This window comes from Patagioenas fasciata, chromosome 3 (genome assembly GCF_037038585.1).
Source record: "Patagioenas fasciata isolate bPatFas1 chromosome 3, bPatFas1.hap1, whole genome shotgun sequence".
In the NCBI taxonomy this organism is placed as follows: Eukaryota; Metazoa; Chordata; class Aves; order Columbiformes; family Columbidae; genus Patagioenas; species Patagioenas fasciata.
The window spans coordinates 77,384,793-77,412,225 of NC_092522.1; the positions used below are offsets into that span (position 1 = coordinate 77,384,793).

At 39.0% G+C, this 27,433-nt stretch overlaps 1 protein-coding gene across 3 annotated transcripts in view; it reads left to right on the top strand.

Annotated features, from left to right (window-relative positions):
• Positions 1-27,433, top strand: part of CDK19 (cyclin dependent kinase 19) — a 137,745-nt gene that overhangs the window by 33,665 nt on the left and 76,647 nt on the right. For 2 of the 3 annotated variants that reach the window (XM_065834115.2, XM_071806642.1), the window contains exon 3: positions 20,538-20,648. In XM_065834115.2, coding sequence (XP_065690187.1) covers positions 20,538-20,648 — 111 coding nt within the window. Of the gene's footprint in view, positions 1-20,537; positions 20,649-22,168; positions 22,415-27,433 lie in introns of those variants that run through there. The other variant, XM_071806641.1, reaches the window with a different exon arrangement.

The window sequence follows — 27,433 nt, forward strand, 5'->3', positions numbered from 1 at the left end:
GAGTGATTCTTGCAGCTTTGCATTCTGTCTCTAAGTGTTTATTATACTTCTGGCCTAAAAATATATTTTACTGCTACCAAATTGTCTTTTGTGCTGTCCCACATCTGAAATTCACCAAACTTGCTCAGAGCAAATACAGAATTCTACTGTGATTTTAAGTTTTAATGGTTTTCAGCTATCTCCATTGTTTAGATTTTCAGTCTGAGACCAGATGGATCATTTAATTTTTTGTTCTTCTGGACATCTCAAATCCAGACCATTTTCAAGCTCTTGTTTTCTTTCTTCAGTGACTGAAGAGCTCGTGGGTTTTTTTTTTTTTTTCAACAGAAGTGCACCTGGAAAAGGGATCTGCATTCCTGTCCCGCTGGGATTATTTAAAATGTTATATTTTTCCTATGAAACACTGCTGTAGAAGGTGCTGCTATAGAAGCCTCCCTTCAAACCATTCCATTTTTGTCTTATCAAATTAAGTGGCCTTGAAGTCCCCTCTAAAATTGCAGGATCTGCAAAGCAAATAAAAGCCCATGCTTATCTTCTATAGTTAAACTTTATACTCTTGGTTACTCTAGGTAATGCTCAAAATGCCATCTACTTGCTTATCAGATGTTCAGCTAATTATTGTTGTGTTGTACTAGCAGAAATATGTGGAGATATAACTTGTCAGAGCATTGCCATACAAGTATCAGTCGTGTTTGCATTACTGAGGTCCTAGGGTGTTCATATCTCTTGTGTGGTCTGTCGTGAGCTGATTGCTTATATTTTGGTTTAACAGCCTTTCTCCTTTTCTTGCTTGGCATTTTCTGGTGCTATTGACTTGTGCAGACTGACTAACTTGAAGCTATAAGTGTATACCCAGAACACAATGTACAATTGCTATTGCACATGCAAACCCAAATGCATAAAAGCTATAGGGGTTCTCCTATGGCAGGGACAGCTACAGCATGTGCATTTGAGGATACACAGTGCTGCTCCTCTTTTTGCAGCTAAGAAGAAGGGAAAAAGGTGAAGGAGCCCAGAGAGTGCTGGTAAATGGGGCTGCATCTAGCTGGCGGCCAGTCACTAGTGGTGTCCCCCAGGGGTCAGTGTTGGGTCCAGTCCTGTTTAACATCTTTATTGATGATTTAGATGAGGGGATTGAGACCACCATCAGCAAATTTGCTGATGACACCAAGTTGGGGGGCAGTGTTGACCTGCTGGAAGGCAGGAGGGCTCTGCAAAGAGATCTGGATAGACTGGAAAAATGGGCTGATTCCAATGGGATGAAGTTCAACAAGGCCAAGTGCCGGGTCCTGCACTTTGGCCACAACAACCCCCTTCAGCGCTACAGGCTGGGCACAGAGTGGCTGGAGAGCAGCCAGACAGAAAGGGACCTGGGGGTACTGATTGACAGCAAGCTCAACATGAGCCAACAGTGTGCCCAGGTGGCCAAGAAGGCCAATGGTATCCTGGCCTGTATCAAAAATAGTGTGGTCAGCAGGACAAGGGAAGTGATCCTTCCCCTGTACTCTGCATTGGTGAGGCCACACCTGGAGTATTGTGTTCAGTTCTGGGCCCCTCAGTTCAGGAGGGATATTGAGGTGCTGGAGCGGGTCCAGAGAAGAGCAACAAGACTGGTGAAGGGACTTGAGCACATGACCTATGGTGAGAGACTGAGGGAGCTGGGGTTGTTCAGCCTGGAGAGGAGGAGGCTTAGAGGTGACCTCATTGCTCTCTATAACTACCTGAAGGGAAGTTATAGTCAGGTGGGAACTGGTCTCTTCTCCCAGGCAGTTAGCAATAGGACAAGGGGACATGGGCTTAAACTCTGCCAGGGGAAGTTTAGGCTGGATATTAGGAAGAAGCTCTTTACGGAAAGAGTGATCAGGCATTGGAATGGCCTGCCTAGGGAGGTGGTGGACTCACCGTCCCTGGAGGTTTTTAAACTGAGATTGGACATGGCTCTTAGTGCCATGATCTAGTAAATGGGCTGAAGTTGGACCAAGGGTTGGACTTGATGATCTCTGAGGTCTTTTCCAACCTAGCCAATTCTGTGATTCTGTGATTCTGAGGAAGAAAAGTAATATAGGGTGTTATCAGAAGGAAGATAAAATGAGATGAATTTAGAGTGATAGGTGAGTGATGATGATTGTTTTGCAGCTTGTTCTGCCCCAGTGAGCTCTCTTTTCCTTTGAGTGCTTAATCCTTAGGTTTCACACATCATTTGAGCTTCCATGTTCTTTGGTCCTTCATGACATGCACACAGGAAAAAAAAAAATCCATGCATCTAACTAAGGCACACAGAGGAATTTGTCATCTGGTGCACTTAATTGTTGTTAATATTTCATCAATATTTATAAAATTGTGATGAGTTTGCTAAGGCAGCAAAAGACATCTTCCGAAGGTTTATGTGCTGCTACTCTCCTTAATTTGTCTGGAGGGCACTGGTGAGAGCTGGTGTGGGCTAAGTCCCCCAAGCACTTGAATACCTCTCGTAATCCAGGGGCATGATGGTGAAGGTGACTGTTTTTTGGATCACATTAAAGGGGACTGGGCTGAGATTTCTAGATTTGATGGCGCTTGCTCTCAGAGTATGCAAAAGCTGCAGCATTTTCATCTTGACAACTTGGCAGTCAGGGCGGTAGAAACTGGCCGGATACAAACGCCCAAAGTGACTGTTCCTTGGTCAAAGAACAGTAACACAGCTGTTACTCCTAATGCATGTGAAAGTGGGCCTGAGTTTATGAGATCTGATAAATATGGGCTTAATGTTAAAAAGTCATGGCATTTGGTTGCATTAACAGCGATATGGGAGTGTGGGGAGAATAAATATGAAGTGTGGCTTAGGTTGATATTGCCCTTTTATAGTGTGTGGTGCTCGGAAGGATTCTGTTGTCTAGGTAACAGGGTCTGTACTTCATTTCTTAAGAAAGATGGAACAGATGTTCTTGCTAGAAGCAACCAATTATCACCAGTGAGAATATTGGCAGTATTTAAACTAATTGCTCTGTTGTTGCATACAGTCCAATTCATATGCTATGAATAGTAAAGAAAATTTGAAGGAAGGAATCTTCCTTGCATAGCTTCTCCTGAATGAGATTTTCAAGAAATATTTGTGGTTTATAAAACAGCACTCATCAGGGTGTCTTTTAACACTTTCATTTAGCATTGTATTTTCTTCAATATAATTCACTCTTTTTATTTGCTATTTGTAATGTCTCTCTCATGATTGTTGAGTCCCATTGTTCCATCAAATCTGTGTCGTATCACAGTAATTTATTTTGCTCATTTAAAATACCTAAAAATCCAAAGACAATGGAATAAAAGGATGCTCATGGTGCAATGAGAGACTGAGGGCTTTTTCTAAGTCATGTAAATCTGTTCTGAGATTGATGATTTTGTGTGTGTCAGAATCCAGGCAGAGCTACTGAGATAAGGCTCCTGGTACAAAAAGCTGGGGCAGAAGGGAAGCCATATAGGCATGTATATATATGAAACCCCGCCATGTGCCGCTTAGTTGGGGACATAGCACGTGCGTGGTGGTTTAAGTAGGTGGGGACAGTGGCAAGAAACAGAGGAGAGCTGAAGGGGACAGTGTGGAACAAGCAGTGCCCAAGCTCTCTCACTGTAGCACTCATCAACAGCATGCATTGCTTTTATGAAAGGTTGTGCTAAAGTACCTTTGTGTATGAATTAAACTATTTAATTGCTTATGTATATACAATTGTCTTCTTGAGAGGTTATTGTAGCCTTTACAGCGTAGGATATGCTCTTGTCTTTCATAAGAGATTGGAGGGGAGGTATGTAAATACATTTTTATACCTTTAATGAAGTCTGGTTCTGGGTATTAAGTAAGAAGAGAGGACATTGGGACAAGATTCTCAGGGCGCTGTTTGTGGGTCCTCAGCAAAGCTAAGCCATGCCATTATGCATTTTAACGAAACATCTGGCCCCTTGCCTGAACGTTTCCATGCTTCTTGCCAAATATAAAAGGTCTAGTCTATGTTTTTTAGGCAGGGCATTGCAAAAACATGTTTTCTGTCTTTGCAATAATAGGATAAAGGAAGAATCCTTGACCTACTCTCTTTTTATCAGCTCCAATAAAGGACGTGCTGTTTTGATTTTTATCTAACTGTGGAAAATGTCGTCATGAGTGGAAACAAAGTGCATGTTACACTTCTTAGATTATTTGGCTGAGTTGTCCTATTGTATAGTAGTGACACGTTGATTGGGACAAAATGTCTTATTACATTCAGTTATTTCAGTAACCATTGTAAAACATCTGTGGTCTGAGTAGGAAAAAAGTATTATTTGTGGAGTTTTTTAATCCTCATTACCAGGCTACTTGCATGTAACTTCTAATCTTTTGCTTGTCATCTTTCCTCTGGCTCTGGCTCTCTTTCTGTGAACTCTCCTGCATTCATGCTTTGTAATTTAATGCAGATGATGCATCTGGTTGCTTAGCTGGATCTATTAGCTCGTGTTTGCCTCTTCAGTCAGGGGCAATACTACTTAAATGTTTGTGTTCGCTAGCAGAGATGCTCTTTTATTGTCCTGTTGTCTCTAATTCGTCTTCTAACCTTTGTGGTGTAGTTTCTTCTTTGTATAGTATGCTTTGTATTCTGTTGCTTGCACTTCCTTATGATATCTGGTGTTTAAGTATTCATGACTTATATCCTTTTGTTCCTTCTTGCTTTTTTCTGCTGATACACTTTTTGATTCTCCTTGTGTTTCCGTGTTCTATCACAGGATCTGTGAGCAGCAATATTTACTACTTTTTCCGCCTCTTTTGTCCTCTGGAGTGCTTATAATAAAATCCTACAATCAACTTCTGTGGATTTTTCACCTGCTTTCATGAGCGTTTTCTCCATTTTTACAGTTTAGTTGTATCACATGTCATCAGTCCTAGGTTCTTTTCACCACATTTTACATGCTCTTTGAGGCCTCATCTTTTTCAGTCTTTCCTTTTCATACAAATCTGACTGACTTTATTCCTGAAGGTCATGCTGAAAGGAAAAAAGAATTTGACAGGCACTATACATTTTTCAGTTTTCTGTCCTAGAAATAGAAGCTTCTTCCTTATGCCCCTTCATTTCACTGCAATGCTTCCATTCTCTAATGCCTCATTTTCTCTTTTTCTTTCTGACCCTGTGCTCAAAACACAGACATTAGTTTGCCATCTTAAGAAACCTCACTTTAATGGGAACTAATGCTTAAAAGAAGAAAGGAGGAGGGCACATTTGCCAGAGGGTTTGTGGGGCCCTGGACTTTGTGCTAAGGTTAGGAGGGGTGTTTGCTGTGTTGGACACTCTTGTGTGTGCCTCTCGCTCCTTGATATTTTCTGTATTTGCCCTTTGCTTTCCCTTCCTCTGGTCTTCTTACCTTAGTCTTGTTTTTCCTACCTAGTTCATTCCTTTTCATACTCTTTGTCCCATTTCCCACTCCTTGCCTCACCAATGCAGTTTTTTTTACTCTTCAGGTTTGCTAGTGCCCCCTACTTGTTTTCCCCCGTCCCTTCTGTTTCCCCAACCAGTCACATTCCCCCCCACTGACTTACTATTGTAATTTCTTCTTTCTTTCACCCATGGATGAGAAGAAATGGCCTCAAGTTGCTCCAGGGAAGGTTCAGGCACTGGAACAGGCTGCCCAGGGAGGTGGTGGAGTTGCCATCCCTGGAGGTGTTTAAAAGATGTGTGAATGTGACACTTAGGGACATGGTTTAGTGGTGGACTTTACAGTGTTAGGTTAATGGTTGGACTTAATGATCTTAACGGTCTTTTGCACCAAAACAATTCTATGGTTCTATGCATCTTCTTCCCTGGTCCTGTCTCTTCTCTAGTGTCCTCCAAGGCCTCATGTGTCTCATCCCTGCTGATTCTGGCCCCACCATTCCTCTCCCAGTGTTGCAGCCGGTGTCCCTTTCCTGCTGGCTGGTTTAGCTCTCCCTGGGGTGGTTCTCCTGACCGACTCTTCCTTCACTGTCTTCCTACCTCTCCCCTTCCTGGAGTGAGTTTCATGTCCCTTGCCCCAGAAGGAGTCAGCCCTCTCTGAATTAGGCAGGAGAAAAATAGGGGAAACTTTCTCCTTTGTTTAGTGCCAGAGCTATCTCCAACATGTGTCATTTAACAGCTCTAAAGGTCTTATTAGTCCATTTCTTCAGAGCATATGCCAAATATACGCAAATAACACTTTTCTTTCCCCCAAGGGAAAGTGAAGCATCAGATGACAGTTTTATGATACAAAATTGCTTAACCTGGTTTTGTTTCTTTGCTAACCTGTGCAGAGGTGCAAAATATCTCATAATACTGAATAACACGTGTGATAAAATTCTGTTTGTGTCTATCAGCGTTGAATTTTAATGTAGTGGAAATAGGAGAGAAACAACCTTAGCTATTTACAGACAGCAGTGGCTTCTTGAACGATCGTTACTGGGGTGCAGGTTGAGGGGAGAGATCGAATCTTTGAGTCTTCATCACTGGTCTTCTGGAAACATCTCGCAAGTTCAGGAGCAGTCAAAAAGGCAAATTCAAACTCACTAGAATGACATAAAAGTGAATTACTGGAGCTAAGAGCTGAGAGCCAACCAGACTCTGTCAACCTCATAAATCCCTGGTGTATTCAGATGTTGAATGTCTGTGTGCCATTTTGATCCCTTTCCACCACAGAAAGGGTGCAGTAGCACTAGAAGAGGTGAAGATAAGGGGATTCAAGAAAATTGGTGATACAAAACTACTTCTGTACTAAGAGAGACAAAATAGAGTGGGAATCTGTGGGCTGGAAGTGAGGAAGCTGAAGCAAGACATTGGGGTCTGATATCACAGACTTATATGGAAAAGTTAATTAGGGAATTGCTATTCAGTGTTTATTGGAACACGAGAGCTTGGACAACTGAAGGAAGATAGCCAGTCTCTCCTCAGTACAACTTAATTTGGAAACATAGCTCCTCCTCTGATAGTCTAAATTGGGGAGGAGGAATATGGTTGGGGACTGATTGAGCAAATGTACAAAGCCTGTGAAGTGCCTTGATTTAAACTGGTTGTCAAGTCCCTGATGTGGTGGCTTGTTGGAAGCTAACTGTGTATGCCATGAAGGGCTTGTGCTGTCAATGTGCTGCTTTATGTGGTGTGTTTGTTTTGGTGTGTGTTTGTTTGTTTTTCCTTGGTGTTTGCCTCAGCTATATCAGGGACAGGAGAGTCAGCAGACTTAAAATGATTCTTGAATCTGAATCAAGTATCAGAGCTCTTACTACTTTGAGTAGGAACACACCTGTATTACGTGTTTTGTCATCGGTGGTGTTCTTGTAAATAGGTAGATGTTTCATGTGAACAATCAGACGTTCCTTGGTGCCCAGGCTGGAAAATCACAGCCCAAACAATTAGTTTGGCAAAGTTAGGAGCTGCACACCTGCAGGAGGCTTGCTGTAGTCTTGGAGGTTCTTAGCAGTGGGTGAATACCATATCAGTGTAAGAAATTTTCCGAACTTCTGAAAGATGTATTTCTTTTTCTTCAAGCAATCTGAAGTTGTTATTCTAGAAGGAAGATGCACATAAATGAACTCTGCATTTTGGTTAGGATTATAAAAATGTTATTTGCTACCACTAATTGCATGCTTAATGAGATATTCCAGGTCTGGAAGAGTTCTGTTGTAGATCTTGAGAGTGAGTTCCAATTATTCTTTTCTGCATAATACCTGGGAGAGTATCTGCACTCAGTTCTCGGGAAGAAAGTCTAACATGAGTGTTTGTGGTATGTTGTTTTCAGGGCCACATGGCTTTTGCTGCCTATGGAAAAAAGTCAGTTGAGCACTCAATTGCTTGCAGTGAAAATTACTTTAGAGAAAGATTATATTCAGTGGAAGATTAAATACAGAATGCCACATACCTAACCTCTCGTGATGGTACATATTAACCAGTTAGTAGTTTCTACTAGTTACTGGTTTCTTCATCTTATTACCTACTGTTGTTTCAAAATCTCCCTTAGAAAACTGATGTTGTTCTGAGTTCTTATAGGTTGCCATAAGAGCGTATTTACTATACCTTGTTTATATTTGCATCTCTTTGCTCTCCAAATTTTGTGAATTAGATTAATCCCCATTTTGAGCCTTCCTGAACAGTATCGGTCCTTATTAGGGTAAATACTGGTTTGCTGCAGTCATTGACTCATTGAAAAATTTTTCATATTTAATTGAAGAATGAGGAAATAGCAGGCTTTACATTACAAACTGACTTTTCTTTATCCAGTTTAAGTCTGATCCTGAGAGTATGAGAGGAGTCTTATAGTAGGCGTTTAACAACTTGGGAGACTGCCAATGCACATCTTGTTTTAGCTTGCTTTGCACGTTAGGTTTGTCTCAAGTGTGGCTAAAAGGATTGCAGAAAATGTGGGTAAAAAGTGAAAACCTATGAGCAAAAGCAGAACAAATTTAATGGGTTATTGTGTTAAGAAACATTGAGAATGATCTAGCCTTGTGCTTCCAGAGTGAAATGCTGGGTTTGTTGTAAATGTCAACAGACTAATTGCCACTATAGTTCTTGAGTAAAAACTCTGGAAGAGTAATATTCTTAAATGAATCTTGTTCTGAAACAGTACACAAGAAACCTGATTGTAAAACTATGTGCAAAGCTTTTGCTATTTTAAACAGACCCGAGTTAATTAAAGGAAGTTGAGAACCCCAGAATACTCAATTTTCTCCTCCAGTCTGCAGACGCGTTCTCACTTGAAGTATAGTATTAGGCTCAATTTATACTTGCAACTGTAGGCTTGTCTATTAGCTTGTTTAACTAGAGGTGAGACATTAAAGCAGATCAGCTGAAGTACATCAAACTTTAATGGATGCTGTTGTTCAGAACTAAAGCAGCTTTAACTGGATTCCCACAAGGAACAGAGGTTTAATGTGCTTAGTATGTTTTGAATTCATACCTCTGATTTGATTTAATTTTCCATTTAAAGAAGACTTGAACTATAAATTATATATCTAAACTCCTGTCTCCTAGTCTGAAGTAAGGAGAATGAGTACATATGAAGAATGATATTAAGTTTTCTTTTTTCTGTTTTTCACTTTTTAACTGTAAGAAGATAATTTTTTCTTTTAATCCTGGAATATGAATATACAGACAGTTTATGCCGTGTACAACTCTCACTAAAAACTTGGTGTAATGTACAAAATGAAATTATTCCTTCCTGAAAAATCTGTTTCTGTGATGAAGCGTCATAGCAACAAGACCTAACAGAATTGTATCCTGTCTGGAAGTTGCTGTTGTGTTGGTGGATCAGCCATCAGTGTTTGATCCAGACTGGGGCATAGACACTTGATTTAATTTCTTTTCAGTTTCTTAGAGCATTTGCTTTATGCTGCCTGCAGGAGAGCTGGTACCTGATCTATGACAAAACCAGTAGATGCAAAGTTAAGCCATCACAGATCTTTTTCAAACAGTTTTGAATCACAGGAGAGAGTTGGATTTGTATTTTATGTTATGAGATAGATGCCTTTTTAAGATGCTGTTGGACTTTCTAAAATATTGCTAGAGTGCTGCCTAATTGTAACACTTGATTTGTATTTCTGTGTATTTTTGTATCTGAGAAATACTTGTATGCAAGCTGAGGTCTTGGATGTGACAGTATTTGGCAGCAGCATATTCTTTGACCTTGAATAATACACCAAGTCCCTTCCAAAGCAGGGGCAGAGTTAAATTCTGGATCTGAATTTGTAGCATTCAGCATGCATGCTTGAGGAACTGTGTAGGTTTTACCCTTTTTCCCTGAAAACAAGACCTACCCCAAAAATAAACCCTAGCATGATTTTTCAGGATTTTTGAGGATGCTTGAAATACAAGCCCTACTCCAAAAATAAGCCCTAGTTACAGTTAATTTTAAAAAGTCAATGTAAATAGTGTCCAGGCAGCTATACATGTAAAAAAGTAAAGTTAATTGGCAGTAGAATGCAGCAGGATGGATAGACCCTTCACCAAGAAAACCAGACACTCTCGAAAGAATCACACTCAAAAGATCCCATGAGACCCAAACCAAGAAATTCATGATGGAATTCAGGGTTTGGAGAGTTATGATGATGTTCCAGAATTTGATGACATGACCGTATTTGAATAAATGTTGATTTTTTTTTTTTTTTTTTTTTTTTCTTTTTTGTTCAGGAATAAATGTAGATTTTTGTTCATAGAAAAATAAGACATCCCCTGAAAATAAGCCTTAATGCATCTTTTGGAGCAAAAATTAAACACAGGGTAAGTTCCATGATGTAGGCAACATTTCTTGGCTCTTTCTAGGGCTGGGATACTTTCCTTCAAGCTGCAAGGAGTCACTTCTGTTTACTTGGAATATTGTCACCAAGTCTCATGTGCTCAAGCTGTACACTTTCACGCACTGTGCCCCTTCCATTCATCAGGTCAGAGAGGAAGACTGAAGCCAGATTTGCCACTTGGTGGGACTGCTTTGGTTATTGAGCTGTCAGATCAAGAGGACGTGCCAGCAGCTTCCCAGCCAGCTCCTACAGAGCCAAATCTGTTACATATGATAGGAGAGAACCCCTCATGGATTGAATCTTATGGGTGATTTTTGGCATAGATTCTGTATCTTGGGTATAGGTTCAAGAGGGGTGTTGAGCAGCTCAGCCTTGTCACACTTGGTGTGCTCTGGATCTATACAGAAGCAAAACAAGGACATTTTACATACCATATAATAGCTAACTTGAGGATCAAACGCAAACACACAGACTTGTGTTTTTCTCTGAATCCAATAGACGTATTTGCCAAGTTGTGAGTCTGGTCATTATCACTAGTTAAACACAAGAAGTTGTTGGACAGAAGTTTTTTCAAGATCTAGATTTTATTTTAATGATAATTGTTAAATAGCCTGTATGATAATTTGTATTGTGTAGTTTGTAACGTATAAACTGTGGAAAACTGGAGGAGTATCAGAAAAATGAAAACTGGATTTAATAATAAAACCATTAATCAAAAAGGCAGTTAGGTAGAGGAGATAATAAGTAAACTTTAGGACTAAAGGGAAAAATAGGTTGTAAAAATATTTTCTATGGGAATTCTTTTCAGGATAGCATTACAATTGCTGCCCAGTCCTTTGCATAGGTTAGAAAATTATTGCCTCCCAAGAGATCCATCACTATGGTGCCATAATTAATTATGTTGAGGTTGAAAAAACATACTTCTGGGCCATTCTTTTGCTAAAACACAATCCTTCTTACTTTGGTTCATATAACATTTATCTTTCTGAAGTCTTTTGAGAGGAAAACCTTTGAAAAATGGACAACTGATCAGAATTGGTGTCTAGTCTTATTTGCCCTTCTACAAGGGTTTTGGAAAACCTCTGTTTTTTGGAAAGAACACCATTTTACTTTTGGAAAACCACTGTTGATTCTCTGTGAGATACAGTGCAAGACGAAGGTGGTAACTGGTTGCCAGGAAATCAGAAAACTGCCGAAATGTTAGAATAAGCACTGCCAGGGAAAACCAGTTGCAGTTTAAAACCCCAGACTGAATGTGTAGGTTTGTGGATTTGTGTGAAACTACTTCTGAATTTTAAAGATATATTAGCAAAGTGATGTGTTGCTCCTACTGCCCCATCGTAAAGACTCTTCTAGTATAACTTTAGGTTTGAGAGTCTGTGTTAGTTTGGTGGGAAATTTCTTAATCTTCTCAGTAACAGAAGAAATTTATTTTCTAGTCAACCAAAAAGGAAAATCAAGGTATCTTAAAATATTCAGAAAAGACAACATTCCGTATGGCTTTTCAGCAGCCAACTTACTTTCTATAGATATTTTCAATTTAGCTGTTGGTGTTATCTGAGGGGATGAATATTTCTTGTTGTAGGCCAAATAAAGAATTCTCTGAGAGAGACAAAGCTTAAACTTCTCTATACCGCTCAATTGGCAGGAAAATGGTGGTTGTTAAATCTGTCAGACTGACCAAATTTGACTACAGAGCTGCCTTTAACAGAAGAGAGAGCATAGCATTTGATCATTCTAAAGGAAACAGTTTCCATTTCAAAGATGCAGAAATTAAATTGTACAATAATTCAGATGTATTTTATAGAAATGATATGAAAATAAATGGCATATTAAATATATGCACTGGAGCTAAGTTGATATTGTATGATCATAATGATGGCATTTTCTTATATAGTTGTATTAAAAATTAACGATTTTATTGTTTTGGAAGTAATTTTACTTTCTTTAAAAGTCTGTGTCATAGTAGTACCATGTTGGTGACTAAGAGATGTAAAGAATCATTATACTTGTATTTCTGCCTATGTTCTTCAAGAAAAATGCTAAAGTTACTAAATTTTCTTTTGCTGGGAATGCAGTTACCCTGGTTTCTATTGCTTTATTTTAGTTAAAATGTAGTACTTATACAAAGTCTTTTGCCAAGCTTTTGTTTCAGAATAATAAAGTTATTTAGCAATGCTAGGCCATTTTCAGCTCCTAAAATGAAAATATTTATAGAATAAATACTTTCTTAATTCTTGTTATAGGAGGAGGGTGTGGCAGGTTTTTGTCCTCTTCCTGTCCTGACATTTGATGATTTACTGGCTGGATTCTGCTCGACATCTTTTTACTTATTTTTTTAAAACATACTTTATCTTTCTTTTGTGGGAGTTTGGAGCCCTCACAGTTTTTGGGCTCTGTGTTCTAGAGAGGTGAAAGAGTGAAGAAAGGAAAATGCTAAAGGAAGTGTGGAGCAGACTTGGAGTGATGTTCTATTATGAAGGACTGCTTGGGATAAAACTGATGAAAATTGGGTGCTTGTAGAGGAGAATTAGAGGGAAGACGAGAGTCTGCTTGGACTCATGCTTTAAAATATTTTAGCTTGTTAATTTTAATTTAGAGTGTGCCTTGTGAGCGGAGGCAACACCCCTAGCAATTCCTAGAAGACCAGCAGTTGTTAATTTTTGGCTTTTCAATCTGCTTCCCCACTTGGTTTTGCATACCAAGGGCTGTCCATGGCCAGGGCTTGAGCAGCCCAGTACACAAAGAGTATGTCCTCTGTGAAGCAGAACTAAAGCTGCCACTTGAACTGTTACCCATCTTCTTAAGAAAGAAACTGCCCAAAGAACTTTTTTTTTTTGAGTGTGTGTGTATGTATCCAGGTCCATTTTTATGTTGCCCACATTTTTTTTTTTTTACTTATGCAGTGACCCTGTGAGTGGAATTTCTCCAACTAGAAAAGGCAATCCGAATTGGAAAATCCCAGACTTGAGAATCAATTGGATCAACAATAAACAAAGCTGAAATTTGAGCAGGTTTTTAATGTGGTATGCTGTTTCAGTTCCCCTTTCTTCTTCCTGATAAATTTGAGACCTGTAGCACAGTTAGGCAAGGATTGTTCTTAGAAGTCTAATAAAATGAATAGATACCTGGCTTTACTTTTTCTTGAGAGGCCCATATATCCCTCCCTGAGGGAAAAGCTGCAGTATGAGCTCAGTATGATAATAGGCATGAGAGGACCTATGTGGAAAGGATAATATTAATAACACAGAGGAGAGAGTCTAGTCTTGATTAATAACATCTAAATAAGTTGGAATTTTTAAAGAGCTGCTGAAGCAGTAAAATTATGATCTATACTTTCCTCTGGAAACCTCAGCTTCTATTTAAAACATCAGTGACCTAACAGGCTTTGAATATATTAATCACACAAGACCCAGCTTTAAAATTCTGTACCATACAATTGCTTTTATGAGCTTGTACTTTGGTCTTTCATATGACTTCTTCTGATCCACATTTCTATGTGGAATGGTGACATTTCTATGTGGAATAACCGTTCAACGATGATGTTTTACAGTGCAAATTTATCAGTTGTATCTGTTTGTACTTGAACCATGATTGCCGTTTAGGTGATTACGTCTTTCATCTTTGGTCCTCAGGCCTTTGTATTTTAGTGGATAGCAATCTTATTTCCTTTCAATACCTGATTAGTTACAGTAATTGAGCAAGCCTTTTCTTTCCTGTTGAGGGATAGATTGTGTGCTCCTTTAATCACCCTTTGCTGCTTTCAGGGTGGGTTCATCCTTGTGTGTGTGTGGGGGGGAGCTGTTTGGGCATAGATAAAGAAAACTGTATGTAATATTTTAACAATATATCACAGAAATCTTTTATGTATTTATGCCAATGTGTTCCTTTCTCACCTGTAAGTACTTCAACCAGTATATCCAGTATCAGATTTGCTCCCGTGAATTCAGATTTTGTGCTGTTAATTTCATCCCATTTCTGTTACTTTTTGTTTACTCAGTCATAAAGTATAGTACAAGATAGTGTATTATCACATTCCTCTTCTTCATCGGGAATGCCACCTTTATTTAATCACATAATTTCATTCATATTCACGATTTTGATGCTAAGATTGGTTGTATTAATAAACACAGTATCTGCAAATATTTAATATATGGAACTACTTTATCTTTAAATGTTTTTTGTCAGCAATTGCCCTTTTAGGTAGTTTCCTGCTCACCTCAAACTTCTTCCAGTTGTCATCTTAACTACCTGACGAAGTACTTAACGCTCTTGAAAAGACAGATTTTCTGCCTGTGTTTTAAAAAAAAAAAAAAAAAAAAATCAGTTATCAGAGAAGAAAATCTGAGTAGTTTGTTTTTAACACATTTTTCTTTATATTCATTGTTTCAGAATGTTTGTGTGATTTTTTTTTTTTTTTTTTTTTTTTTTTTTTTTTTTTTTTTGGTGCATGGTTATCTCCTTTCAGTGTCCCCTTTATAAATGTGCTGTGTTTGCTAATCATATGATGTTGCCTCTGAGTTCTGCTTTTATCTGACATGTGAGGCATTTTGAGTCTGTGTGTTCATTCTTTGCATGATCAGTATCATAGTTGTCATTAAAACCAAAGATAAAATATTTTAGATCTTATTTTTGTCTTTAAACAATATGATATCCTGCTTTTATTTTCTTATTCTTCTGCTTGTGCACTCTTGTGCTCCTTCTCTGGCTAGACAATTTCTTCTGGTTATTTTGATTTTTCAATTCAAAGTTTAGCTCAGCTTGACTGTTGACACTTCAGATTTCCAGTGCTTCAAGCTCTATAGCAATTCTGTTGCCAGCTTAACTTTTTCGTCATTCATCAGAGACTTTCCCATCACAACCTGCAGCCCTGCCCTGCCGTAAGAGACATTCACTTGTGAGGGAAATGCTCAATATCTCTTGTGAGAGAACTTACTTGTCAGACAGCAGAAGAAATTCCTGGCAATTCTGCATCTACTGTGTAGCTGTCTGGGATCCTACAAGCTGTTTCATGCTATCTGGGCTATCCAAATGCAGCATTTTAAAATCTGAGACTGTGGCGTCAGCTAAGAGCCTGTAAAAAGCAAAGATGCTTGTACAATTCTCTTGACTGGAAGAATAATAATAATAAAATAGAAGTAATATGTTTACAAGAAAACTACTGTACAGGATGGTCAAGGTTGCACAGGTGTTGACAGTCCAGAATGATGTCCTTCTCAATGGCTTTCTGCCTAACCTACTTTGTATGCTGTTACCAAGAAAGAAATGTACTGTAACTCACCTGAGAGACAGGTTTTTATTATAACAGCATTTTACTGCAAGTTGGGTATGATGTAACTCAAATTTTAGAGGAGCAGTAAGCTACAGTACTATTAAAATGTGATGCTGTGTTCACTTAGTAATAAATACTAGCAGTTGCAGATCGTTTTTATGTTCAGGTTGTTATCTTTTAATAAAATGTCAGATACACTGCAATCTTTCAGTTATTATGATAGTATATTAATTTTTTCTTTCTAACTCCAGACTTGAACGAACCAAATCTTCAAACTGATTTACTTCTGAGCAAGGCCTAAGAAGGATACTATTGTTGTTATGTTTCATTTATTCATTTTGTATGTTTAAAGTTTATATGGCAATCTGTGGTGTAGAAAAGCTGTCGGTAATGATTTACTGTTTCTCTGAGGTTGTCCTTGGTCTTCTAGGTATGGCTAAAGTGCACATTTGTCAATGTGGTTATGGTGATGAATTGACATAAAAGCATTTCAGGAAAAGGTGCATGAATTAACTGTTAGACTTGTGTGATGTGTAATAGCTAATAAAGGGAGTAGCAGAAAGGCAAATCTGGAAGGTGAGCCTGTAGACTAAGATAAAATCTTACCTAAATACCCTACAACACTTCCCCCCCCCCCGCCTTCTGCACTGTATGTCCTATTTGGACAGTATATTTAAAAATTAGTTCCTCTGCTCCCATATTCAAAGAATTTGAAGTCAGGTTTGTTCTCAGCCTGCACAGAGGCAATAGGAACCCCTTCATAGCAGAAGCCGGTAGAAAAGCAGAAGTGGCAAGTCTAACATGAGATGAGTTAGGTCTTTGTTTTCAACATGAGAGTTAGCTGAAGAACTAGGTGCTATCTGGCATCCTTTAAAACAGTACATAATTTTGAAGCTATTTAGACAAAAATTAGTGGCAATACAGTTAGGCGGTGTAGAAATTAAATGTTGACAAAATTCTAGTCAAACATAGAGGTTACTAGGGTAGGCAGTTGCTATAACCATGCTGCAGGTAGCTTTAAATATGTCCCTGTGTTTTCACCTTAGTAGCTTCCAACCTGGCTGCTTTAATGAAAATGTTATTTCTGAAGTCTCTGATTACTTTTTAACTAAACCTTGAATCTGCACTTGCGTTTGAAACAGTTGTCTCAGATTTGCCATATTTTGGTTTCCATTAGGTTCTGCCCTATGTTCTCTTCTGATCACATCTTCCCAGTGCTTTTTGAATGACTCTTCTCGTTCCTGTGAGCAACATCACTTTTGTTCCCTGTGGTTGCCCTCTCTTCTGCTGTAGTCCATCTCTAGAGGAATTACAGAATGTTAGGGATTGGAAGGAACCTCAAAAGATCATCTAGTCCAATCCCCCTGCTGGAGCAGGGACACTTAGATGAGGTTACACAGGAATGTGTCCAGGTGAGTTTTGAATGTCTCCAGAGTAGGAGACTCCACAACCTCCCTGGGCAGCCTGTTCCAGTGCTTTGTCACCCTCACCATGAAGAAGTTTCTTCTCATATTTAAGTGGAACCTCCTGTGTTCCAGTTTGTACCCATTGCTCCTTGTTCTATCATTGATTGTCACTGAGAAGAGCCTGGCTCCATCCTCCTAACACTCACCCTTTACATATTTATAAACATTAGTGAGGTTTTACATTTTTAGACGTAAATCTGACCAACATTTCTGTTTGTGACTCGCACTGGTCACTTGTATGTAAACTATGGATTTTGATTTCGTTGGGTTGGTGTCGAGCACCATTGCAAGCCCAGGGCAGCTGGAGCGGAGCAGAGTTACTGTTCTCCACTTACTGCTCTGGGCTCTGGGGCTGACCTTCTCTTGGTCCGGCTCCCGCTGGGGCACTGAGAATCTGGGCAGCTGGAATGTATTAGCATTTAGGGCCCTTCTGATTTGGATGCTTGCCACTGCTTTACACCTGGAGCTTTCTGTTGTGTGTGAAATTTCTTACAACCTCCTGTTACATTAGAAAGGTCCTTTATTTGCTAAAACTACAAAAGCACTTCCAAAATGACTGTCCATGGTAATTGCAAAGCATTCAGTTAAGATAACAGATGAGAATAACACAAAAATTGAGTTGTCTTCCTCCTCAATTAACAATTTTGTTCATCTATTGGAGCACAGAATACATAATGCAAAAGTTTATTTAAATATTCTTAATAATAACTTATCAGTATTTTCTGTTACACAGTTAGGTGGAACAAGATAATTTAACAAATTTTCTGTCTAGTTTTTGATATTGGTCAGTGTCTAATACAACCACAGAATGAGTTTCAGTCAGGGAATCAAGTCCTTAAATGTTCTGTATAAACTGGGAATATCCTCTTAAATGTAACGATTAGATGTGTTTTGGTAAGCATTCATGTCTCAATCTTTTGCTTTGTAACTGCTCCTCTTGAAAACAAACAAACAACAAAAATTGTTATTTATAAAGCTGCCGTAGCCCCTATAATAAAGGTATTGGGAACATCACGGCATCTTCTAGATTGCAGTTATAAAAATAACCTTATTGCTTTTAATGTGTTCGGTTACAATATGGTTTGGAAAAACTGCGAGGTTTTCCAAACAGAACAGACTTGAGAAGGAGTCGAGTAGGGAGCGTGTCTGTGACCTGCCTAAAGAGACACGGTGAGTTTGGCGGGAGCTCCCCCCGGCTATGGGTACAGCCGTAAAAAGCCATAAAGTAGCTGGAAAATGCAGCGTCAGAACATCATTGCAGAGGCTGTTTGTTAGCCTGAGGGTGCTGTGTTCCTCAGCTTTGGGTCAGATACAGAAATGGTCTGTTAGAAACTCCACATGTGTAGTATAAAACTAACATAGTGTTTTCTTCCTTGTGTTCTCATGTTTTTTTACAAAAAGCTGTGTTTAAGGTCATAGCAATAACAGTTTTCATCATGTCAAAAATGCTGGGTTTGAGGTAAGAATGCTGCTTGTGTCATCTAAGTTGGCTCAAAAGAGGAGAACAATGCATTAGAAATAGCTTACTGTAAATGAGTGTATGTCGTTGTTTTGGATAAGAAATTTACTACTTTCTTTGATCTGAAAGTATCCTTTTTCATAACTTGTGTGAAGAGGAGAGGTTTTGGGTTTCATTTATTGATCAGGCTGTTATGATTGGTCACCACTGCTAAGGATGGTTTCGCAGTGTGGATTGGCATGAGCAGTGGTGTTTGGGAGCTGCAGAATAGACACATTCCTGTCTTAATTTTCCTATAGCACCTTTCTGTTAATGCACGACACTTTAGGCTTTCTTTCTATTGTTATGCTCTACACAAGTTTTCTGTTAACTTATTATATGCTAGCATTTGATATGGAACTGTATCCTATTTGACTGTTTCTTACTGCAAAATTGTGCTTATTTTGAGAGAATGCCCTTTTCTTTCCTTTTTTTTTTTTTTTAATTTTGAATTATTTTATATCACTATTTCTGTCAATGGTATCCTTAAGAAAAATCTAATGGCAATTTTAAGAAAGTGCCTACTGTAATGTGTTTTTAATTTCCCTAGTTTAAAAATTACCCCAAAATGAAAAGAGCTATTTATTAAAAAAGAAAAGAAGCAGAGGCATCACATCAAATCCCTACTGGAAAATAGCTTGTACTGCTAGTAAAGACAAGGTATATGGCAACATCTATTGACACATGTCAAAGAGAGATGATTTTCATCTCTAGGGTTTTGTTAGTTTATCATTCTGCAAGTTGTTACTATTTGTTACTAAGTGACAAAAAGATTTTTACTCTATCTTGTAGGTGATACCCGAGTATGACTACTGATCAGTTCATTAGGGAGGAATGTCTGTCTTTTAGAGCTAGAAATGCTTGGTGTTAGGGAGAGAAAGAAACAAAAAGAAAACATTTCCTGCGTGGTAGAAGGAACATTTGAATTCTTTCATTTGCTGGAAAACTGAAATAGATTTAAGCAGTTGTAATATTTTGTAGAAGATTTCTTGTCTTGACAGATCTGTATAGCCAAATAAATAGAATAGAATAGAATATTCCTTTTCCTTCACCCCCCCCCCCCCCCCCCCCAAATATAAACATCTCAAGTCCTCGTCTGCAAGGTGAAAAAAGGGAAGATTAATTTCTCTCAATGTGTCTTGGAACTGACTTCATTTACTGTCTTGCCGTATAAATTGATGCTTGGCAATTTATATACTAGTGCTGCAGATACAGGCAATTTTCAGATAGAACAGAAGAGATCCATCATTCTTGTGGCTGCAGTATGGAGGGGAAAAAAGTCCCAAAACCAGGGAGTCCATGGCAGTTATATTTCTGGGAGTACTACTTCCCAGCTCCTCCTGAAGGCTGATTTTATCCGGCAGAAGGGTGACTTCAGCAGCGGTGCCTGCTTTAACGTGCTGTCTAATTAGTCATGAGACCTAGTTTTCTTTCTGGCAAGCAGTAAATAAGCTTGGGTTTATTTCTGGATTTCAGGATAGTAGTTGAAACAACGATTACAAAAAAGAGTTCTGGTAAACTTTGATTTGAAAAACATCCTTATGCTCTGAGAAGAACAATCCCATGGACTTCCAGGAAAGTGAGGCAGGGATCCAGTGCAAAAGAAGATTATTGCTAATACAGTAATTATGTGGTGATAAAGAACTGTGGTGTCCACACAAAGAACTAGACCAGCTGCACAAGCTTCGTTCTGACATCCTTAAATCCCGATGTTCACCTTTTGATAAGAGAAAACAGTTAGTTTGTGCGGAATAACATCCTTCAGGAGAGAAGCTGAGGGTGTGTGGGATCAATAGGTAGGATGGGCAGCTGGGTGCTGAGCGTGGGACAGAGGCAGCTGGTGATGCTCTGCTGTGCTTGCAGAACAGCAACCTGTGCCACGGGGACTGTGTGTATCCTGATTTTGACATTTTGAAGATAGTGTGCTGAATCAGTGGCATCTTTTCTTCTAGGGTCTTTTTTAGGATTACTTGTTTGCTATTTGTGCTAAGACCCATTTTGGTTTTTGTTGCTGTGTTTGCTTCCCTTAACATGCACAGAAGTAACAAGATCATCTCTGTTTCTCTGCAGCTTTTACGAGAGCTGAAGCACCCTAACGTGATTGCGTTGCAGAAGGTGTTCCTTTCTCACAGCGACAGAAAGGTTTGGCTGCTGTTTGATTACGCTGAACATGATTTGTGGGTAAGTACAGATTTTCCTTAGTGTTTGAGGTAGTGAGATAGGAGCTTGTTCAAACTGAAGTGTGTGTGGTGTACCTTCATATAGCGAGCGCAGAGATGCATAAATTTCTTCCTCTCTAGTTAAGGCTCTAACTGACATCCTGTTCTTCGTACACTTTAAAACCTGCAAAAAGCTACATAGAGTTTTTTGAAGTCAGATTTCATTTTGAAGCTAAAGGAATTTTCCTATAAGCTTTAACTGGAGTTAAAGAAAGAATTCCTAAATTGAGACCTTCTGAAGTAGAGTTTGGAAATGTATTTAATGTTTTCTTCTTCCTGCAGTTTTACACACACACAGAAATACGAAAAGAAAAAAGGAGAGGGACTGCTTCACTGAGTCCTCTCACTAAGATACAGTGGAAGTGACCAACATTCAATCATCTAATTCTGAACAGTGAATTTGTGACAGTATGAGTAGAAAGAAAAGGAAAAAAAAAAGTAAGCAGTGCTAATAGGGCTTACTGGTGGACTGTCACTACATGGAAGAGGAGTAGACACTTATTTTAAGTTTCCAGCAAAATATGATGTCATATATTATTTGATTTAATCTACTGTAGAGGTGAACATCAATGACATCATGAGTTGATAAGATGTGAGTTGTTTGGACCTACACTTGTGTTTAAACTCAAAAGATAACAGACACTTACTAAGAGTAATCAATATATTTATAATTCTTTTGAAAATGCTGGGCAAGGAGAGGAAGTGGTATTATTAATTCCAAAATTACTTTTTAAGGATTCAGTAATATAGAAACTGCTATTACTAATGTTGGTGACAAATTATGCAATATTTTTTGTACTTAACTCTCAAGAGCTAATGAATATGTACTTGTAAATGATACAAAATTGTAATGTGTAAGGAAAGTAAACTTAAACCATGTAAAAAGATACTTCTGGCTCGGAACAAGTGAAGTAATGGTATTTCATTCCCCTTTACATGCTTTAACAATATTTGATTTCTCTTATGAGATAGCAGCTTTATATTTTAAGTTTTCTTCATCAAAGTTCAGTGGACAGTGAGAGTTTGTGTATTTCTCACAACTAGTGGCAGTGATGATGAGTGGGAATGCAACAGCTAAACCTCTGCACAAATAAATTCTGTTGATACATCAGCTGAGCTTACTGATTTTTCTAGAACGACCACAGCAAACACATTTTACTACTACATTGAATGGCATGTTTAAAACACCTTTTTTTTTTCCTAACCTTTTCAATTTGAATTATTTTGGGGTATATGTTTTTCACACTATGTGGTGATTTTTCACATGATCCAGCAGTTTTAGATAAAGAATCACTGCAGTCTAATTTTCTTACCACTCCTCACATCTGGCTGGGTATTGGTAATAATCTCAGTGAGGTTAATTCTTTTCTGTTATTTGAGACTGAAGTGTTTTTTGCCCTAGTTATTTGATGTGAACTGGTCTCCCACTTCCTAACTCTCATGTTTTTCTATGGGACATGCTACACAAATCATTTCTCCTTTCCTGTATAATTGCCCATGTTTCCTTGCTTCTTAAGCCTTTGCCAGGAATTCTTTTTCCTCCCTTGCACAGAGTTAGCCACATGTTCAAGGCACTCTTGGTTCTGGCTTAACCTTGGTCCTCATTTCCTTTACTGTCAGCACTTCCCAAGCATCGCTCTTAATTCCCCTTTTGTCTCTTTTGCTCACTCCCAACTTTGTGTCTTTTTCCACGCTGCCTCCTACACATGGAACAGCCTCCCAATTAACGTACGTAAAGATCCTTCACTATCCTCCTTCAAAAAACTCCTGCAAATCCACTTATTTTGTAACGCATTTCAATAATAACAACCACTTGTCATTCTGTCTGTGTTTTGTGTTGTGTTTCGCATTTCCTGTGCTTTACAACTTGTGCCCTTCCAGCTCTTCGGGGTAGAAATCGTAGTAGGGGACCAGAACATTTTGTTATTGCTTAGCACCATGTGCTCCACCAGCACTATATGATGAAAATACTTGTTTTGGTTTTGTGGGTGTCAGTTCTGAAGGGTTTAAGTTTTGTGCTGTTACTAGAGATACGTAGATTCCCAGAGACCAAAGGTTTCAGATGTAGGTAGCTGCGTTACTTACCAAATTTGGCTGTGTATGGGAATCGTCCTGCTGTCCAAAGCTGCCCAGCTTTAGCAACTCCTGGTGGCTTCAATGAGAACAGTAAATGCTCATCACTTACATCAGATTAATCAAAATCATTATATTTTCAGCCTCTGTACTGGAAACATTTGGCAAGAGATGAATAAACTGTATTAGATGCTATCTTATTCTGTTCTTTTTGTAATGTTGAAAGAAATTGTCCTGTTCTTATGAAGAAAAATTATGGTGCCAATTAAGCTTATTAAAAAGTTCTTTTATGGTGAGCAAGAACTTTTTTTTTTTTTTGATTTGCATTTAATTCCCAAGGATTAGACCGCTTAAATCTGAAATTTGATTATAGATAGCAGCACACTTTATAATTGGCTATAACTTCTGTTGATACCATTACGAAAGGATGAAGAAAGCTATGGTAATTTGAACTACTTTTGACAAGTATCAGTGAAGACTTATTATGTTGTCCTTGCCTACAAACATACTGTTTAATAACAAAGCCTATCAAAGATTGTTCCTCCATCACTTCTCAAATTACAATACACAAAACAATGCAAAGCCATTTATGAGATTACAATAAAGAGTGTTGAGGAATATAGGCATTATTTTGATCAATTGATTTGTAACTCTAGTTTGTTTTAATTACTAGAATACTTAGTGTAATCCACAATCATTTCTGTATGTTTTTTCTTGTCTATTACTCTATCAACTGGTAAAGTTCTTAGGCTGTTGGATGTGTCACGTGTTAATTTATAGTGTATTGTCTACGCTGTCATCACTGCTTATACATGCTTATGCTATAAAGTAAATGCAAGATTCCTTAGCTTGTACCTCAGTGTAAAAGGAGAACCTGACCCAAGGTTAAAGATGTTTATGTCCACAGACACCATTGAATATCTGATACATTATATGCCACATCCTTTCTTAATTCCTGGCAACTTGCTTCAGTCCCACACCTTTATATTCCAACTGTCTGAAACTTTCAGCTTCAGATGTTCATAGCCACGAACCAACCACCTCCTGTTTTTTCTCTTGTGAGGGACATTTTATTTTCAGTGTCCACTTGTAAGGTCTTGGATGCTTTTAATCCAAATTGTGTCCAGTTTTTCTGCCTTGTTTAATTTATGTTGAGATTAAAAACTGTAATTCAGTTAACACTTAGTTGAGTTAATCTGAAGTCTATGAGTGGAACTGATACTATTTTCAAGTTACCTTTTCCAGTACATGGTTAGAACTTCGTAGTCTTACAAAATATGCATGCGTGAAATCCTTCCAAGAGAATGTAATTCCTTCAGCTGATATGTGTAGTTTTCTGCTGTATTCATTATTGACATTAAAAAACAAAACCAAACCCAACATTGTTTTAAATGCATGAAATTTTGCTGGTTTATCACTAAGGAATAACTAATTTTCCTATTTGACTTTCATGTATGTTCTTATTTTACCTTAGTCTTAAATTGTGTACTGCTATCCAGAACTTCCCATGTAAAGTTCACACACATTAAGGCATAATTCAAACTTATATTAAATATATTAAGTGCATAGTGATTAGGTAATCGATGTTTTCTTGAAGTTCGATACAAATGAGATCTGCTCTGGAGGTGAATTCTATTTGTTGACAATGCAGTTACTTGTAGCCATTGGAGAAGCTGTAGTACGTAGAGCTTTTCTTTTGTTCCCAGCCAGCCTCCCATACTTTCACAGCATCAGCTTTTTGGTATTGGAAATACTGTCTGAAGAACACATTACTAGTTTTGCTACAGCAGATAAGCAGTCTTCAATTCTGTACTCTCTGTATTTTTAAATAACCTTTTTTTCTAAGCAACATATTATATAATTTTTGTAACTTTTTTGATGTTCTAAACTGATAATGTGTCTTTTCTAGCTATGGTACAGAGTTAATCCTCAGACTTATTTAATGTGTAACTTAAAAACTTTAAGATAACCAATTCTGGATGTCTATGTTGTAACTTAAATCAGAAACTTCCAATTTTATTTTTTTCATCTCATTCTGAAAAAGTGTCATTTTTATCACAGTAAATACAATAAGTGATTAAATAAATTATTAAATGTGATTTGATAATACTGACTGTGATGATACGTTCACTAAGACCATTTAAATAATGATCTTGGTATTTTTTAGGTTTCGTTGAAGGTTCCTCTCATATTATTAGGTCCAGTGATCTCTAGCAACTAACTGCTTAGCATCAAATACGGCTGAGAAACTTGGAGTAAAATTCATCTTGAAACTATTTTTGACATCATAGAACAACTTATTGTTGGCACTGTCTCAAGGCATATCAAGGATAAGAGGGTCATTAGGGGCAGTCAACATGGCTTCACTAAGGGCAAGTCGTGCTTGACCAACCTCATTGGCTTTTATGAGGACACAACCAGGTGGCTAGATGATGGCAGAGCAGTGGATGTGGTCTATCTTGATTTCAGTAAAACATTTGACAGTCTCCCACAGCATCCTTGCTGCTAGACTGAGGGAGTGCGGTTTGGATGATCGGATAGTGAGGTGGACTGCGAACTGGCTGAAGGGAAGAAGCCAGAGAGTCATGGTCAAGGGGGCAGAATCTAGTTGGAAGCCTGTATCTAGTGGAGTCCCTCAGGGTCAGTACTATTCAATATATTCATCAATGACTTGGACGAGGGAATAGAGCGCACTGTCAGCAAGTTTGCTGATGACACCAAGCTGGGAGGAGTGGCTGACACGCCAGAAGGCTGTGCTGCCATCCAGCGAGACCTGGACAGGCTGGAGAGTTGGGCGGGGAAAAGTTTAATGAAATATAACAAGGGAAAGTGTAGAGTCTTGCATCTGGGCAGGAACAACCCCAGGTTCCAGTATAAGTTGGGGAACAACCTGTTAGAGAGCAGTGTAGGGGAAAGGGACCTGGGGGTCCTGGTGGACAGCAGGATGACCATGAGCCAGCGCTGTGCCCTTGTGGCCAAGAGGGCCAATGGCATCCTGAGGTGTATTAGAAGGGGAGTGGTTAGCAAGTTGAGAGAGGTTCTCCTTCCCCTCTACTCTGCCCTGGTGAGACCACACCTGGAATATTGTGTCCAGTTCTGGGCCCCTCAGTTCCAGAAGGACAGGGAACTGCTGGAGAGAGTCCAGTACAGGGCAACAAAGATGATTAAGGGAGTGGAACATCTCCCTTATGAGGAAAGGCTGAGGGAGCTGGGTCTCTTTAGCCTGGAGAAGAGGAGACTGAGGGGTGACCTTATTAATGTTTACAAATATGTAAAGAGTGAGTGTCACGAGCATGGAGCCAGACTCTTCTCAGTGACAACCAATGATAGGACAAGGGGCAATGGGATCAAGCTGGAACACAAGAGGTTCCACTTAAATTTGGGAAGAAACTTCTTCACAGTGAGGGTAACAGAGCACTGGAACAGGCTGCCCAGGGAGGTTGTGGAGTCTCCTTCTCTGGAGACATTCAAAACCCGCCCGGACACATTCCTGTGTAATCTCATCTAAGCGTTCCTGCTCCGGCGGGGGGATTGGACTAGATGATCTTTCGAGGTCCCTTCCAATCCCTAACATTCTGTCATTCCGTGTGACAGTAACGAAAATGTATGGACAGACTGGCTTTGTATTATACATAACGTATACCACCAGCTAACTCTCTCAATATACAAATAAATATACTTAATTTCAGCTAACAACATTTCTATAATGTTCGTTTATGCTAAATGAAATTGCATACTGATTTATGCAATAAACTTGCACATTTGTTTAATCACATGAATATTTTCTAATAGATCTGAGTCTTTTTTCGAATCTGGTGTAATCAGTTGTAATTCTCACTTCACTAGGCTTCAGTTTAGCGTTTAGTCATGAGGATAATAAAATGCTAGCTGATCGCAAATATTTTTATATACATGAAAATACCTTTCTCACTGTATGAGGGTTTTTTTACGGAGGGAAGGTGTCACCGAGGCACCTTGAAGTTAGTTTTAGGCGGACAACAGGGTCCAAAACAAACTTTTATTCTGGTCAAAAAGGTACAGCAGATTAACCGGTAAGGAATGGGGTTTTAACTCTCCAGTAATGTAAATACAGGTTCGAGTATCAGTTGAGGAAATTATTGGGGTACAGCAAGTAATAACAGTGGAGATCCACAGTGTGCATACAACGTGGCTCACCAAAAACAATGCCAGAGCCATCCCTGACTCCACAAAACAAATACACGTGCTCATATTTAGGCATGGAATATCGTCACTTTGCCTAAGTGAGGAAAAACAACACCCGCAATCCTGCGAGGAAATATTAAGAAGTTTATCGCTCACCCACGTGGCTCGTTGAGGCAATCCCAGTCCTGGGAGATCACCTTAGGCAGCAATCCTGCATTAGGGGAGGGCTCTCAGTGGCAACATTTGGCCTGCGCTCTGAGAGGACAGGCCAAGCCCCTGCCTCAGCGGGGTCCTGTTTATATACCTGAGTCAGATCTGACTGTGGGCATTCCAGAAGCTTCTCTGCACCCCCACTCTGTCTGTGGGGTGCTCTGAAACTTCCGGGCAACCCCCTTCCCCCCCAAGCTGTGGGGGCCCAGCGGCTCCTTGGCGCCTCTGTGCCCCCAACTCCTCCTCTCTCATAATGACCCTGGCCAACGGGCTCTGGGGTCAAGCAAAAGAAGCTGTTAC